Raw genomic sequence first — 18,136 nt, forward strand, 5'->3', positions numbered from 1 at the left:
GAGGACGATGATTGGAAGCCAGCTATTTCTTTGAAAGTGTTGGACATATGGTGTCATTCAAATAATTTTATTTTGGAATTGAGATACTTCATATTTTTAAAAAAAATATAACTGATCAAACAAGTTTGAAGAGCTTAGGAGCTCTTAAACAACTTATATTTCATTCTGAACAACTTATAAGATGTCAAATAATTTTTTTTATTAAAAAATTTTAAAAATAATTAATCAAGCTCTCAAACAACTTGATATAAATCAATCCATTTATTTTATATTATCCATCTATCCAATGAACCTAACTCATTTTGATAAGTCTAATCATATCATACATGTATGCAAATTATCGGGAAGTTTCATAAATTACATGAGTATTGATGGGCCACATTTTGATGACAGGGGGGTAGTCGACACATGAGTATTTCATATTCATAAAATCATAATAGCTTTGTAAGTAAGTATGTAAAAGGTCGAAGAATGGTCGTCGGTGATTGTGTGATTTTCTTTGTTTGTGGCTGGTGACCAGGTAACGAAGGCTATGTGTTCTGCGATTTGCTGATGGGTTCGTTGCAAACGATTGGGTTTGTGAGCTATTTAACATCGGTATAGATATAATATACAAGCACTAGCGTGAGGCTACTATACAAAAAATATATATATTCTCTCAAGAAAATTATAAACATCCAAATGTGTTTGCTCGCCTTCAAATTCAATGGAGGATTTTGATTTCGAGAGGAAGGTGCGTATATCCCCCCTACCAGAACCAGAACCAGAACCAGAACAAGAACAAGAACAAGAGCAAGAGAGCCACAAGATTCAGATTGCCGAACAAGCTTCCAACTCAATTGTTGCCTTGCTCCGCAGATTCCTCGCTGTTCAGCACCGCCGAGCCCTTGCCTACACGCGCCTCAAACGGTATTCTACCGCACGAAATCCCTAACCAGGGAGTCTCTCTTTTTTAAAATAATTTATCTGCTATGAAAGCAGGTTTTATATACATATTACTGTTGAATGGCAGGGGTTTCGAAGATTATATGCTTTCAGGGGGTGAATTAGCTTATCAACATCTTTGCAGTGAGATTACTGTTGAATTCAACGATTGCTCAAAACAGGTCAGTGATCGTATGATAAGGAATGCTCAAGAATTTTGTGATTCAGCCCATAGTGTTGCGTAAAAGATCTAACTTTACCGATTAAATTGTTCCAACCCATATGGGAAATGTTTTATTTCAGTTTCTTGATGTCGTCGGCACAATTTATTTTTGTAAAGCTGCTTGCTTTATGCAGGTTCTTGAAATAGAATATCTATTTATGAGCCCAGATTGCTGCAGAGAAGATCTAGCTCAATTGCTCAGATCTGTTCAAGCACAAGAAAAAGATAAGCTGCATTCAGTATGTCTTCATCACTGCAATTGACTTTTATTATTTTGTTGATTAATTATTCGACTCGTTTTTAAAGCCAGACAGTTATGGTTATTTGAGTGAGTTCACGTATTAAGTGAAGGAAAACTTAGCATATGGAAACCAATAATACCTTTTATTTAAGCCATCCACTGTTATGGATGGTGGCTTTATGTGATATGCTGGCGTTGAGTGCATTTGCTTTTTGCGGGGAAAATATGGACCAATTTTATTTGAATGTGCTTTGCATACATTTTATGTCAAGCATGTATATGCGTGCTTGCAATGATGCTTTTACACCTTTTAGTTACACATTTTAATTTGTATCCTTGCACTCTATGCTAAAAAGTCGTTATAGGGATTATTTCATTCTTTGTAATGTTTCTTCCAAAAGTAAGGGAAGATCCTGCCTGTATATTTTCTACATCTTCATCCACAAAAACTTGAGAGGAGAATTATCTTTCGCACTCTTTGCTCAGACTCAGACCATGCCAAATTCCCTCGAGGGCACGGCGATGTCATTTTCAAACACAAAACACATCCCATCTTCAAATGACCTGACATAAACTTAATGGAACTTATTTTGAGAATGGTCCAATCGCTCTTTTATGTTCTCTAGGGCAAAGGAAAGGCTGTTTGTGTAACTAATGAAAGCCAAATGCCTCTCTTCTATAAAACTTCAATGTGCCCCAGTGTAGAGAGAGAATTTTTCAAAAAATGCTCCCTTCTTCCTTAGTTTTTTTTCCCTCCGATTTTCCTTCAACTTCAGTAATGCACCTCATTACCTTTCTTCTTTGAACGCACAGGCCCTCCGGGTCCGCGCCGTTCTCCGGTCGTCGTTTCTAGGGCTCCGTTTGGTCTTTTTCTCGGTCTTCCTCCTCGAAACTCCTTCTTTCTGCGTCTGGGTGTTTTCGTTTTAGAGCTTTTAAACTCTAAGCCTTCGCTTGTTATTAATTCAGGCCCTTCTTCAGCCTTCGGCGACCCCTGTTCGACAGTTTTCTTTTCTCCTTGCAAAGCTATGCTTCTGGGTCTGTGTTCTTCGAAATGCAAACCAGGTCCAGCGGGTTTTGCCCTCACGCGTTTAAGCCAATGAATAGAGAAGAAGTGATTAAGATCGAGTTTAAGCTGTTCTCGTTAAAAATGATTAAAGGAGGTTCAATGATTCGGTGGTCTGAAAAAACAAGGAATGCGAGCTATTTCCTGGAATTAGATCGAGTTGAGGCCGTTTGGCTCAGCTCTAAACTCAGAAATCTCATTCTTAACCCCCCCCTAGCATGCTTGGACTTTTACCGTTACGGGGGCAGTAATGCGACAATCATCGCACAACGATTTATCAACAGCAGAGGTCGGTTCCTAGAGATCTCAAGATTCAGCACTACCGGAAAGAAACAGAACATAATCATGCCAAGTGGTATAAAGCTACAAGGATGGAAAAGGATATCAGATATCCTCATTAATCTACTGTCAAGGAATATTACGAAGATGGAACAAAAACCTCCTCAGTATGGAAAAGCCTCAAACTCAAGTATTCGCATTCATCAGTCAGATAAATTGGAAGAACGAGCTTTCAACCAAGGATTAAAGATGGTCAAGGAGTCCAGTGTTTGGAAATCAACAGAGAAAAACTGGAATGAAGCCCTTATTGTCTCTAGAGGAAGGGTTAGTGTATCGTGGGATTGGGTTGTTAGGGTAGTAGGAAAAGATGTTAAGAGGAGGATCGAACACCCGTTCCAAACTAACAAAGCGGTTTGGTAGCCTGCATCTCCGGAGGAAATGGAGTATTATCTGAACTTGAAAAGAGGCTTCTTCGACGGTGGAGTGGCATTAGATTTTGAGGGATGGAGGCCAGATACTAACTCAGCGGACACTGTCCTCAAGTGCTGTAACAGCTGGAGGAAAACGTAGTGTCAACTCTCTGTAATAACGCAAGGATTGAAGATGTGCAGGGTTCGAAGCCTTCGATCAGAACAGTTGAAGATATTCCAGAAAAGTTGTTGCCGATAATCCAACCGATGGAAAGAAAGGTGGAAAAAATCCTACAAAGAATTTCACCTAAACATATTGAGGAATTTAGAAGATCTCCCATCCACTCGTTAGCAAATAAATAAGATGATGACAGGGACTTAAGAAAGAGTGACGGTGGACCACATTCGGCTGTGAAAACCTTCGGGCAGAGTTACTGCAGAAAACGCAACAAAGCTCACAAAGAGGTTCTGGTATTTTCCGAAGACAGAGGCAGGGCGATAGCTGATGACTAAATTAGGGAGGATTTAATCAATACAGGGGAGATCGATCGGGACGACATTGATGATATTGAACTCGATCATTCAGAAGACGACTTACTGGACCATGGACTGGACTCCACTGAATCGGGCAGCATAGTATCTTCTCAGTCGGACCTCTTGGCTAATAATGATGCGGAAGAAGTTGATTTACAAGGGCTGTTCTCACAAGAGGATGAAATCCCGACTTACAAAGATCCTACTATTCTCGGTAACACCAACCCTTTAGTGGGAAAGGTACTTTCTTGTTTTCAATCATCGAGTCTCAATCATTCTTTTACACTTCATTCAATTCTACCTGCGTCTTTTTCAGCTTTGGGGCTGTCTAGTGGGTTCTTAGGAGGGGGTCAATCAAGTGCTTTTGACAATAATGGTTCCGAGGGTATAACTTCGCAAGGAGATGTTAGGGAAGAAAAATCAAATGGCCTAAGAATTAATCTGGAGGGCGGCATTCATCCTATTTCTGAAAAGTAAATGTCCAAATCAACGGGTAAGTTAAGCAGAGAGCTTGTCAGGTTGAGGTGTGGGATCAATTATGAGAAGGGTCGACTTCAAAGGGTTCCATTCGATTTTTATGAAGATTTGTTCTTGGAATATTAGGGGGGAGGGTCGACGAGAAGACGGGTTTTAGTGCGTACTATTATCCGCAAAGAAAATCCGGACATTGCTGTGATTTTAAAGACTAAGAACTTTGCAGTGGATCGTCGTTTCGTTGCAAGTTTGTGGAAATCTAGATTTGTTGATTGGGTGTGTTTACCAGCGGACGGCAGATCAGGTGGCATTCTAGTGATGTGGGATCCTCGAGTTGTACTGGTGAGTGATAATCTGATTGGGAATTTTTCGGTTTCGGTAAATATCCAGGGGAAAGACGGCACTACTTGGTGGTTCTCTGCAATTTACGGCCCATGTAACCCAAGGACGCGAGATTTATTTTGAGATGAATTAGCAGGTTTGCACTTCATTTGTAGGGATAGATGATGTGTCGGTGGAGACTTTAACGTTGTTAGGAATTTGAGCGAAAAGTTGAATAGCAATTCCTACACAACAAGTATGCAATGCTTTGATAGTCTGATCGAGGAATTGGGTCTACACGACCCCCTTTTACTAAATGCAAAGTTCACTTGGTCGAACCTCAGGGCTACCCCGATTTGTTGCAGACTAGACAAGTTTCTTATCTCTGAGGGGTGGAAGGACCTTTTCCCCACGTTCAGACAGACGGTGCTGCCGAGAATTACATTGGATCATTACCCGATCGTATTGGACACTACGAAGCTGAAATGGGGCCCATATCCGTTCAGATTCGAGAATGTATGGTTGAAGCACAAAAAGTTTAACGTGTCACTTGCAGAATGGTGGAGCAGCGGGGATACCCGGGGTTGGGAAAGATATAAGTTCATGAAGAAACTCAAAGAAACGAAAAATAAGGTATCAAACTGGAATAAAGAGGTCTTTGGAGATCTTAATGTCAAAATTACTGAGCTACGAAACAAAGTATCTCGGTTGGATGCGAAAGAAGCGGAAGGAATTTGGTCCGAGTACTTAAAAGAAGAGCGTCGGGAGGCAAGATGTGAGCTGGAAACTATGACCATTCGAAGATTACAGATGGAAAGTCAAAAAGCAAAAGTTAAGTGGCTGAAAGATGGGGACCATAACTCTAAGTTTTTCCATTCCCTACTGAAGAACAGAAGAAACAAATCTATGATAGACAAGATTGAGTTGGAGGATGTGTCACTAATTTCAGAGGAGGTAGAGATTGAGAACGCGATTATCGGTTACTACAAACGGTTATACAAAAAATCGGAAGAAGATGGATCGGGTCTAGTTGGGTTGGAGTGGATGTCATTACATACGAGCGAGGCAGAACAGTTGGAAGAGCCATTCTCGGAAGAGGAGATTAGAGGTGCTGTGTTTCAATGTGATGGTGATAAAGCTCCGGGGCCGGATGGTTTCACTTTAGCGTTCTATCAAAAGAGTTGGGATACGGTCAAACATGATCTCTTCAAAGTGTTTGCTGAATTCTTTGAAGACGGCATTGTCAACGGAATCACGAATGAGACTTACATTTGTCTTATCCCAAAGAAACAAGATGCCACGAAAGTTAAGGACTTTAGACCTATCAGTCTAATCACGAGCTTGTACAAAATTTTGGCAAAAGTATTGACGAACAGACTGAAAAAAGTAATGACCAAGACGGTGGCGGAGAATCAATGCGCTTTCATTCGAGGAAGGCAAATAACAGATTGTTGCCTGATGGCCAACGAAGTCGTGGAGGAGTATAGAAAAAAAAAAGAAGAAATGATGGGTAATGAAAGTTGATCTGGAAAAGGCTTATGATAATGTGGATTGGAGATTTTTAGATTTTGTGTTTCTAAAGAAGGGATTTGGGGTAAAGTGGAGGAGATGGATCAAGGGTTGCGTTTCTAATGTTTCTTACTCGATTTTCATCAATGGGAGACCAAGAGGGAAGTTCAAGAGGGAAAGGGGCCTAAGACAAGAAGACCTGTTATCCTCTTTTCTGTTTAATTTAGTGATTGACGGGTTAGGGAGATTGGTTGATATGGCAAAGACATCAAATGCCGTGAGAGGACTTGAGGTTGGGAGAGATAAAATAGAAATTTCACACATTCAATTTGTGGATGACATTCTCTTCCTTGTTCAATCTGAGCAAGACTTGAAGGCCGTTGTAGACCTCCTCAAAATGTTCTGTTCTAAGTCGGGATTGAAAATAAATTTTGAAAAAAGTTCTTTGTTGGGATTGAATCAGTCGGATAACGTAGTTGACGGTTTGGCGGCAGAAGTTGGGTGCAAGAAAGAAATATGGCCGATTAAATACCTTGGAGCTCCTCTTGGAGGAAACCCCTCAAAGATGGAATTTTGGGCACCGGTGGTTTCTAAGATGTCCACAAAACTAGCAAGTTGGAAAATGGGATTCCTCTCCCGAGGCAGTAGAATGACACTGATTCAATCGATGTTAAGCGCACTACCAACTTACTACATGTCACTTTTTATGGTCCCAAGACGAGTGGCGAAGCAAATGGAAACATTGATGAGAAATTTTCTATGGGACGGACCAGATGCTGAGACGCATTGTCACGTTGTTAATTGGAGTCCGTGTGCAAACCGAAAGAAATGGTAGGTTTAGGATTGGGATATATCCATCTTAGGAATGCGGCACTGTTAGGGAAATGGTGGTGGAGATGTGCGGTAGAAAAAAACTCTGTGGAAAAGAGTCTTGGGTAGTATTTATGGATTTCATGATAATGGATGGGATATAAGGATGGCAAGGAACTCCACTTTTAAAAGCCCTTGGAAGTTTATCTCTCGGTCTCATCCTCATTGTCGGCACTTGATTGGGTCTGTTCTTAAGGGACGGAATCTTATTCGATTTTGGGAGGATATGTGGGTGGGTCTGTGTCCTTTCCAATAGTGTTTTCCTCGTTTATTTCTACTCTCTCTGTCAAAAAACAAACCTATTAATCATTTCTATTCGGTCTCCGTTAGTCAAGGTCTTTCTGTCGTTCAGTGGGATGTGCGGTTCAGAAGGGGATTGGATAACTTCGAGTTGGGAGAGTTCGCATCTCTTATGGCTGTATTAGAATCGTCATCTTTGAGTGTGTGTTTGTCGGGCGTTAGGGTTTGGTTAGGCGATCCATCGTGTGTCTTTTGGTTAGGCGATCCATCTGGTGTCTTTTCTGTTAAATCACTTTACTCCTCTTTTTTCCAGAATGTTATTACTCCCAACTTCCCCTTTTTGTCTAACATTTGGAAAGTATCAATCCCACAAAAGGTGAAGGTGTTCTCTTGGATTGTTGCGCTGGAAAAATTGCAAACAAATGATAAATTGCAGAGAAGGAAACCGGGTTATGCTTTATGTCCGCAGCGGTGCGTTTTGTGCAAGGAAAACGAGGAGAACCAAGATCATCTATTGATTCATTGTTCATTCATGAGACGCATTTGGATCAAGGTTATGCAACATTTGGGTTTCGAGTGGACTTTTCCACAACATTCGAGAGATTTGTTTGTTATGGAGCACGGATATCTCAATGGCAAGTGCCTCAGGAGTTTCTGGTGCATTATTATTCACTGTATATTTTGGTCGATATGGACGGAGCGAAATAACAGAATTTTCAACGACATGGTAGAATCTTGGGAGGATTTATGGGAGAAAATCAGATTCAGAGTAGCGAGATGGACGCTGATCGTACCAATGTATCATCATTTGCATTTATCCGACCTAGCTAGGGATTGGTGTTTTATTCACTTTTGAAGAGTTTCTAGATTGTATTTCATGAGTTCTTTTGTGGATTGCTCATCCACGATGTTATGTAACCTAACTTAATTTTATAATAATAAATGATAGTTTCTGATAAAAAAAAATGCCTCTCGTTTGATAGCGCCTATGGTGGAGTGCATGGAAGGTCGATAATTCATTCTAGTTGCATAGTTAATAAATTCTATAGATCTTAAAACCGGGAGAACATGCCCATTTTCCAAAATGCTATGTTCATATGGAAACACGTACATAAAATTTTCATAGATTTAGAAAACACGTCTCTATGCTTTAAGATTTTTTAAAATCCGGGTTGTCCAGGATCCCTGAGTGATGCAAACCTAGCAATATTTTGAAGGGACACATCAATAATTCATGTAACTAACGCCTTGAGATAGTATATGCTCGAACCCGTCACCAGGTAAAGAAAGTTTTGAATTTTTACTTGCATAATGAGTAAGAACCTAAGCCCATGCATTAAAATGGACATTAACCCTTTACTTAAAGTTGTAAGAACCTTGGTGTTGATTGTGGATGCTACAACCCACAATTGTGGATACACGAGCTGATAAGTTAAATTTCAAATAGTAGGAGGACTTTCCCGCAATAAGTTCGTGACCACATAGGAGGTATAAGATATATTAAGGAAACTCACAAAATCTTTTTAAAATTCAAGAATACATGGACAGGATACTAAATCTCGCCTGTATATGTGTACATATAGGAAAACCTTGCTACACGTAACAAGACAGGCTAAAATAATTAAATTCGAGCCCATGGCCCGTTATAAGACGCTGACTACTAAACTTGAAAATTATGTAAAAATAAATAAATTTAGGTCAATGGTCAATTATGCCATTAGCCCATTAGGGATGTAATCGAGTTGAGCCGAGCCGAACTCTTGAATGTTTGAGCTTGACTTGTTTATAATCGAGCCGAGCTCGAGCTTTATTTAACGAATATATTCATGGCTCACGAGCTTATTCAAACTTTTATCGAACCTAAACGAGCTCAATAAATATGAATTGTACATTTAAATATTTATTAAATTCATTAAAAAATAAATTATACATTTAGAAAAAAATATAATATTCTTATTAAAATTTGTCAATTTATTATAATAAATAAATTTAATAGATTTTTTTATATATTTCATAATTAATGTGTTAAATCAATAAATTAAATATCAAAATTATTATTTTTCATTTAAAATATTATTTGTGAATTTATTAACGAACATGTTCACGAGCTAACGAGCCGAATATCGTAGAGCTTGAGCTTGGTTCGTTTATCTTAACGAGTCTCATTAAACGAGCTCAAACGAGTTTTTATCAAATCGAGCTTCGAATAGCTCACAAACGGTTTGGTTCATTTACATCCTTGTAGCCCATTAGTCATCTAGAAGTTTGACCCATTACTTGATAAAAAATTGATTTCCTTTCGGACTAAATAAACAATCGTCATGTTGATAATTCGGATACCTCAAAGTTAGCTCATCAAGGTTAGCCTAGTGGTGTGCATGCAAGCAAGACTTGACATCAGTGTCATCCGCTAGGTACTATTTTTCATGTATGTTTTGCTTTAAAGGAATGATCAATATAATTGCTAGACTAGTCTATGTTAACCCAAATGTAAATCTCTTAGAACATGTATCCCTCACTGGATGCAGGACATCACAGTTTGAATTACATTAACACGATCTGGAAAGTCAAGTGATTATATATCTTGAAGACCACATGTTAAAGACGCATTACCTACCCTCCTTATCATGAACTGAAAATAATAGAACATAATCCTGAGTTTGAGCTTTTGTCTTTCAACTTTGGTTGCTTTCTTGTCATCCATGTGTATCTTTAACGGTTGATATTCCCAGACACATTTCCTATCTTCGGATGGTGAAACTCTGATTAATATTTTTACATATATATTGAGCACTTGTCTTACCAGTTACCATGCAAGGATACTCATGTTTTTGCAAATATTCTCTGACGTGTTTTGCTTACAGACAGCTCTAATTCAAGTGCTGAAGAAGGCTGGTTGTCCATCAGAACGATTGGTAAGCCATGCGAATTGCAGGTTTAGGCAGTCGACAGAACACGAATGTGTGCATATTCAGAAAATAACCGAAGCTTCTGGGACGGAAGAGGCTGAGGCTGATGCCGAGTATGATAATTCTCTCAAGAAAGCGATCAGAGGAGTTCAAGATGCTGTGGTTTCCATAAATGAATGCTTGGAAGAAATCAGGTATGAAATCGCAGGCCTTGAAGCCGAATAACTTTTCTTCCATGGGTTGCATATATGGTGAAAGGGAAGAAACTGCCTTGAGGCCTCTAAATACCGCAGCAGCCTATGTACAAATATCGGTTGCAATTTCAATCTGTTCTTTTAGTCTTGTTGGAAGGTAGATTTCGAAGGATAATACAGTTTGTGACATTTGTTTATGTGATTTTCTTGTTGAAGGCATTGGCCAAAGTTTTATTATCAACTGAAACCAAAGGTAAATGGTTGGTACATCCCAATGCTGTGTTCCGCAGAATGTAGCTTTCTCTATGAAGCTTGAAATTATTTTTATGCCGCTCATAGCTGACCAAGAGAAAAATAACCTTTAAATTTTAATATTTTTTAAAAAAAACTAAAAACGGAAATACAGCATAGCTTTACATATTCATTAAACTGACTATTGATTTCATTTTACATTTAGTGTTGTTAGCAATGGTTTTACATAATCGAAAAATAAAGTACAATACAAGTATACAACCGCTACTTGCTAAATAATTACTATTATAAAGAGAACAGTGTTAGAAGGACGTAACTGAAGAAATTAAAATAGAGATTTTGATATTTATTTGGTGACATGGAAATCAATAAATAAATATCATTATTATCATCATCATCATTTAAAAAACGAAAAGACAATGATACTATTGTTTTTCCTTTAACATATAATATCCCCCCCCACACACACACACACACACACACACACACACACACACATATATATATATATACACGCTATTATAAATATATGAGTTTGAATTGTGAGCTTACTATTTTATCCTTTCATTTATTTTTACAATTTGTTATGTTTATGAGACTCTTTATGTCATTTTCTATGTTAGTTTAATATTGTCATTAATAGTGTACTTAATTCAATTCAATCAAGATAATTATTAATTTGATTTTACTTTTAAATTTAATTATTAATTACATGTTACATATTTAAAAAAATTTCTAATATTAATAACATCTATTTTATTTTACTTTTATAAATATATTATTTTCATTTGTAAACTTACTATTTAAGCATTTAGTCAATTTTGATATATGATGCTAAAAAAATATCCCTAATTAATATATTATCTATTAAATATATGGATGAGCGAGGTTGAATAAAATTAAATTATTAATAAATATTAAGATAATATAAAACATCTTTTTTCATTTAAAATAGATATATTTTTAGACTATTTATGTATTAACATAGATGCATGATTGAGAGAAAATGTTTGTATGTAAGTTATTTCAATACAAATATTTAAGCATTTAGTCAATTTCGATATATAATACTGAAAAAATATCCCTAAATAATATATTATCTATTAATAATAATATTTATTAAATATATGACTTTCAATTGTGAACTTACTATTTTATCATATTTTTGTTTTACAATTCGTCGTAATCATGATGTTATTTAAGTCATTTTTATGTTATTTTAAAATGATCATTAATAATAACTTTCAATTGTGAGCTTACTATTTACCATTTTTTGGTTTTCCAATTCGTCATATTCATGTTGTTATTTAAGTCAATTTTTTATGTTAGTTTAAAATGATCATTAATAGTGTACTTAACTCAATCGAAATAATTATTCATTTAATTTAATTTTAATTTCTTAAATTTATACATTGCATACAAATTCATAAAAATCTCTAACATATTAATGATAGATAATAATGGGAAGACGAAGGGAGATGAGACGAATTGAATAAAAATAAATTATTAATAAATATTAAGTTCAATAAAACTTTGGTCAATTTTTTATATATGCTGCTAAACAAATATTACTAAATAATATGCTTCATTTGATCATTTAGTGTTCTTGCAGTTAGATGAGTTTTTTACCCTAGCGTTAACATGTTTTATTGTTATATGTCACTTGTGTTGATTATGTTGTATGAATGTCATATAAAATGTCAATATTTATCAAAGAATAAAATCGTTTTTAGTAAATTGAGACATTGAGCCAGTTGCACTTTATTTCATCCAATATCAACGCGATATATTCCGAGGTGGCTAAGAGGTTGTTTTTGTCTCTTTTTAGGCAAAGTGGCTAATCAGCTAATTCATAAGATATAAGATGGTAGCATCGAAAACTTCTCGCCAAATACATTCACTTAGCCAAATAGTGAAATACAAATATAATTCTACATTATTTCATCAAATTAATTTTGTTTATCATAAAATGCTTATGAAATCTAAACAATTGTATTATTAGATGAGATATTGAATAAAAAAATAATTTTATATATATTTGAATGATATCTATTATCTCATTTGCATATCTTAATTACGTTATTCACGTCTCTTCTCAAAATTTTTAAAATACAATAATTAATTTTGTATGTGGTTTCACAAGATATAAAATATTATAAAAAAAATGTAAACTCGATAGAAGAAAATTTGTTTTGTTTCAATGAATAATATAATATTATGTTCTAGACACAACAAACGAGATTGAAACTATATTATCCTCATGATATGATGAACGCAATCATTATTCCAAAGCTTCTAAAAAAATAACTAACGAGATGACTTTCCTGAATTGCGTCAAATTAAACGAGGAAACAATTCTAATTTATAGTAAGTTGAATAGATTTCAAGTATTATTACTTACAGTGATTGAGAAATAATTGTTAAAAATTTATTAATCTTATAGCTATATGTTAATAATATTGATATTAAATATATAAAATTGATATTACAAATATCACGATATTTGAAGAAATTACATCATTCATTGGTTATGTTGTTGAAGGATATATAGGTTATACATACTTTTACTCACAAGTGAAAATCTATCACGACTAAAAGAATTTTTTCTTAGAAGTTACAGTTGATGATTGTCATAAACTGAAAAAGCATTCAACAAAAAAAACAAATAGTCGAAATATAAGATTACCGGATAAAAATAATGTAGAAAACTGAAAAAATGTCGTGATAGAGAAGCAAACTACAAACATGTCAGATCCCCGATTAGTATTCTAAATAACATACTAAGTGTTAAAGATGATCATATACTTGTTGAGTATACCAAAATGGTTATACGCATATTATAAAAACTACGACAAAGAGTTGCTGAGTTGTAAAAATCAACCTAGAAGCATATTGAAAAATGTGTCGTGTGGATAAGATAATTTTTCCGATTCATATACCGTCTATGATCATGATTTTTATTTTTTGTGGTTTGATTTGTTTCAATTTATAAATGCTACTATCCATATTTTAATTCATTTAAATATTATCAAATTTTCATTCATATATTTTCAACAATTTAGTTGTTAACGTGCAACGCACATGCACTTTTCTAGTATATCTATTATATATATAAATATGTGACTTTATATGTGAATTTACATGTATCTCCTTATTTATTACTTACTTTACATTAATTAATTGCTTGCTTTACATTAATTGTTTACTTTAAATATGTCTTTTCTTTCTCCTTATTCATATTTTAAATATGTGTTATTATTAGTATTTAATATTTTATGTCTTCCCACATTATAATATGTTATTTTTATCCGATGATATATTTTCATTATATAAATTAGTATTTGATTTTTTTATGGATATCCACATTATAATATGTTATTTTTAATTCAATGATTTAGATTTTGTATTTATCTTTTCATTACGTAAAATGTGTTTTTTCTTTCTCTTTATTCATATTTTAAATACGTGTGATTATTAGTATTTAATTTTTTTATGTCTACCCATATTATAATATGTTATTTTTATCCAATGATATCTTTTCAATATATAAATTATTATTTGGTTTTTTATGCATACTCACATTATAATATGTTATTTTTAATTCATTGATTTATATTTTGTATTTATCTTTTCATTATGTAAATTAAATTAATTAAAGTTTAGAAATAACTCATTATCGAATTGTGAATTTTCTTTGGTGTCTTATTAGTTCTTTTCATGTCCTCATGAGACAGTTTTGCTAGAATTTATGTGTTTAAATTAAAGTTTTTTGCAACCGAAATTTTTTTGCGGTTTATATTTATAATTTATTTAAATAAAACACGGTAAAAGATCGTTGTGATTTGAGCCGTCAATTTGGTTGGGTCTATCGGGTTGGCCTGTACCGCTAAACAGTTTAAGTGAGTTGGGTTGAAATTTTGTCGACTCATTTAAAGGTGAGCCTAAATGAGCTTGCACGAGTTTATATTAAATATCTATATATCTAATATTATCGATTTTCAATCATGAATTCTTGTTATAAAATAGAAAATATTATTTTGATTTCAAAATTGTGATGTTACTATCTTGTCCAAAATTGTGGGTCGAGACATTTTGGCAGTCGCTCAAAATTAAGTGTCAAAGTTGACATTTGAGTTGTATTTTTGGATTCCTGACAATATATTCGTCAACATATTATTTTTAAGTTAGTTTTATTATTATCGTGAGGGGTAGATATATTTATTACAATATATAAATATTATCATATCTTTAAGTTAATATTCACTTTCATGTTTGACATATTATGAGTCTTGGTAAAATGAAGAACAATAAATTCAAACAAACAAATACAAAAAGGTCTGAGGCGAAACCAGAATTATATGGTAGTGAAAATTAATATATAAATTTTTAATGAATTTATCGATGTTAAGATGTATCACAAATCTTATATCATAATATATGAAATTTCAACCTTATAAATGAAATAAATCAAACATATATGAAATATACAAAATTTTAGTGCATATACAATCAAGTAATTTATTATAATTGTATTTTATTCTACAAGAATTCTTATCAAACTCAGTTATTGTGGATTTAACATCTATTAAATCAGCAAACTAAATAGCGTGTCAATTAAATTAATTGTGTAGTCACATATTTTTGAATTTCCTAATTAATTTTTTATCTTGATAATTTGTTTCATTTAATATTTTAAATTATAAGACACTTTTACTATAACTAAAAACACATTTTTTTTAAATGTTTGTAAGGACTCAATCACTAACTCATATGAAAAAATATTTATCGACATACTATATTGAAAACATGCTAATTAATTCAGCGCATTTGCTGAAATTTTCTAATTAATTAAGAAAAATTTATTTACAATAATCATATTTAATCTTTTTAGACTAACACCATTTATTTTAGAAGATATTCATCGCAATTTTTATTTGTATGTTAATATTTAAATCTTAATTATGATGTATATTGTTTTTCTAAAAGTTCTTAAATAATGATTTAATACATTTATTCGACACTTTAATATTAAAATTTTAAAATATATTAATTTTATATTGTACGCGTGCAACAGTTCTAATCATGATTATAAAATTTTAATAAAAATTCTAAAAACGAATTAGGTAGAACATAAAAAAATTACAAAATTAATCAAAGACAGAAAATAAAAACTAAATAATTGTCTATTACCTATAAACTACTAATACCGATTTCTAAATATTGAATTCGGTGATAGTGGAGGCCACTATGTACTAAAAAAATAAAAAGTTAATGCTTGAATGAGTCACATTACTAAGTTAGTGAAGTAAAAACGAAGGACAAAGTGAGTTAATAAAAATATTAATGGGCTAAGTTGAATTAGACTTATATATATAAGTATCTCACTTGGTCTCATCTTATGTTTTGTCAATGTACAAAGCGAAAGTTCATGCACTGTAGTGTTCTACATTTTCTTAAATTTTCTCTTGATTTCAAATTTAATTTCATCATCTATTGATCTTTAAAGATATATTAGAATTTTTTCTAAACATCTAATCTTAAATGTGATCAATTAATCAAATAATTATTATACTTTGTATACAACAATAAATAGATTAATATATTTGAAGATATAAAAAGTAATGTATTTAGAAGAATAAAAAAAGAATGTTATAATTAATACTATAAGTATCTAATGTCAATTTTAAATTTAATATCCTACATTCGAAAATGTGTTTATGAGGTAAAGACTGTGATGATAAACTAAAAATAATAATTTATTTATCATTGTAACGTAATAATAATGTGATCGTTATTTGGAATCAGAAAATTATATACTTTGACTTTTTATATTAAATTGTATAAACAATTCTTTCAATATTTTTAGTGGATAAACATGTTAAATCTATTAAAATTAAATAGTAGAATTTAATAATGAATATGAATGTATTAATTCAACTTTCAATTTGGGTTTCGGGATTTTGTTAACATGCTATATATATTTATATATATATTTATTTTTTTATATTTTTCTTTTATTTTAAAATATAAATTTTCAAATAGATGAAAAATGATTTTTTTTCTCTACTACTTATGTAGAATATCAAATATATATTCTATTCAGTTGTCTTATAAATTCATATTATATAGTAAAAGGTTATTTTCATAAATTTATTTGTTGGGTACAATAATTGATCATGTTGGGTAGGGTAATTGAAATATTGCGCTTGAGCTGTTGTACTATTTAAAATATTTGATTTGCACCGTTATAATAATCTATAGGTTTTGATAAAATAGTAAACGTTTGAGCTTACAATTGGTATCAGAGTCAAGATCGCGACTTTGATTTTCATTGATTGCAATTGGTGCAATTATTAGGAGATAGATTGTCTGGTACAATAATTATCCACGATGGATACGCACTTGAGCTGTTATATGATTTAAAGATTTGACTTGCATAGTTACAATCAGTTATAACTTTTGGTAAAACGACAAACGCTTTATCCTATATTATTCGATTGTAAAGCTAAAAAAAACATGTTGCACCAACTTTTAGTTTTGAATGGATCCCTTACATGTTACTCGATTTTTAAATTTAGAAGCATTCTACGGTTTTCAAATATTATTATATATTGAATTATAATTTATCCCTTTCAAATTGGATAAATATACAATAAAACTCATATAAATATTATTAACAAAAACATTTAAATGAAATATTGTATTTGTCGATAATCCAAATAAGAAATAAACAAATTTTGATCATTGAGTGAGAAATAAGATATTTAAATAAATTTATAATTGCCACAATGAAATAGTGCACCTATAAGTATTTATCACTGTATTTTGCAACTAAAATGTCAAAAAAAAATTCTACATATTATTTTTATATCATATTTAATAAAATAATTATGAATTCTAATTTTTATTATTTTGAGTTGGCCTTTATTATGAAAAATCATTGTAAATAAATTGAATTTGAAAATTCTTATATCTATGTATATCACATATTAATATATCAACCTAAGTCCAGGTAATAAAAAACTACAAAATGAACTTATTCATCTTCAATATATACAAATTATATAGTAAATATATATGACAATTAAGACAATGAAGTATAATATATGTTCACATTTAACAAAATATATAGATAAGAAAAACAGTAAAAAAATATTTTTCTGGATATAAATATTTTTTTAACTTTTTACGGTGAGTTGGAGAAGCTAAAAGAGAAAAAATATTAACTCTTTTGGGTTACACAAAAAAATAGAAATGGAAGAAGTGTTTGTCATACAATGAATTCAGTTTTCAAATTAAATATATACTATAAATTTATATTTACCGTTCAAACTTTATAATGCAATGAATTTTTCTCAGGATAAGTGTACACAAATGATCCCGTTAAGATATATAAACAATTAGAAAAATTAAATATATTATTTTTTTGGAGGTAATACCAATATGAAATTAATAATTTGATTGTGCTAATTATACTCATGAATTAATATGAAATATTAAAATAAGTGTCATAAGAGTCAATAAAAAGATGATTTATTGACAAAAATATTATTATTATAAATTGAAAATAAATGACAACATTTAATCAATATTTTTTTAAATCAATCATCAATACTTTTTATGTGATGATAGATTGTTATAATAAATAGGGGTGAGTATTCACTCGGTTCGGTTACCGATCGAATCGAATTAG

At 32.3% G+C, this 18,136-nt stretch overlaps 1 protein-coding gene across 1 annotated transcript; it reads left to right on the plus strand.

Moving 5' to 3' along the window:
* Window positions 1–395: 395 nt before the first annotated feature.
* Window positions 396–10,466, plus strand: LOC142540032 (uncharacterized). The gene is made up of 4 exons (XM_075645883.1): window positions 396–909; window positions 1,013–1,106; window positions 1,282–1,386; window positions 9,953–10,466. The coding sequence occupies exons 1-4, from the start codon at window positions 707–709 to the stop codon at window positions 10,220–10,222; spliced, it is 672 nt and encodes a 223-aa protein (XP_075501998.1). The 5' UTR covers window positions 396–706; the 3' UTR covers window positions 10,223–10,466.
* The last annotated feature ends 7,670 nt before the right edge of the window (window positions 10,467–18,136 follow it).

The sequence above is a fragment of the Primulina tabacum genome, chromosome 3 (genome assembly GCF_025594145.1).
Source record: "Primulina tabacum isolate GXHZ01 chromosome 3, ASM2559414v2, whole genome shotgun sequence".
NCBI classification, from domain to species: domain Eukaryota; kingdom Viridiplantae; phylum Streptophyta; class Magnoliopsida; order Lamiales; family Gesneriaceae; genus Primulina; species Primulina tabacum.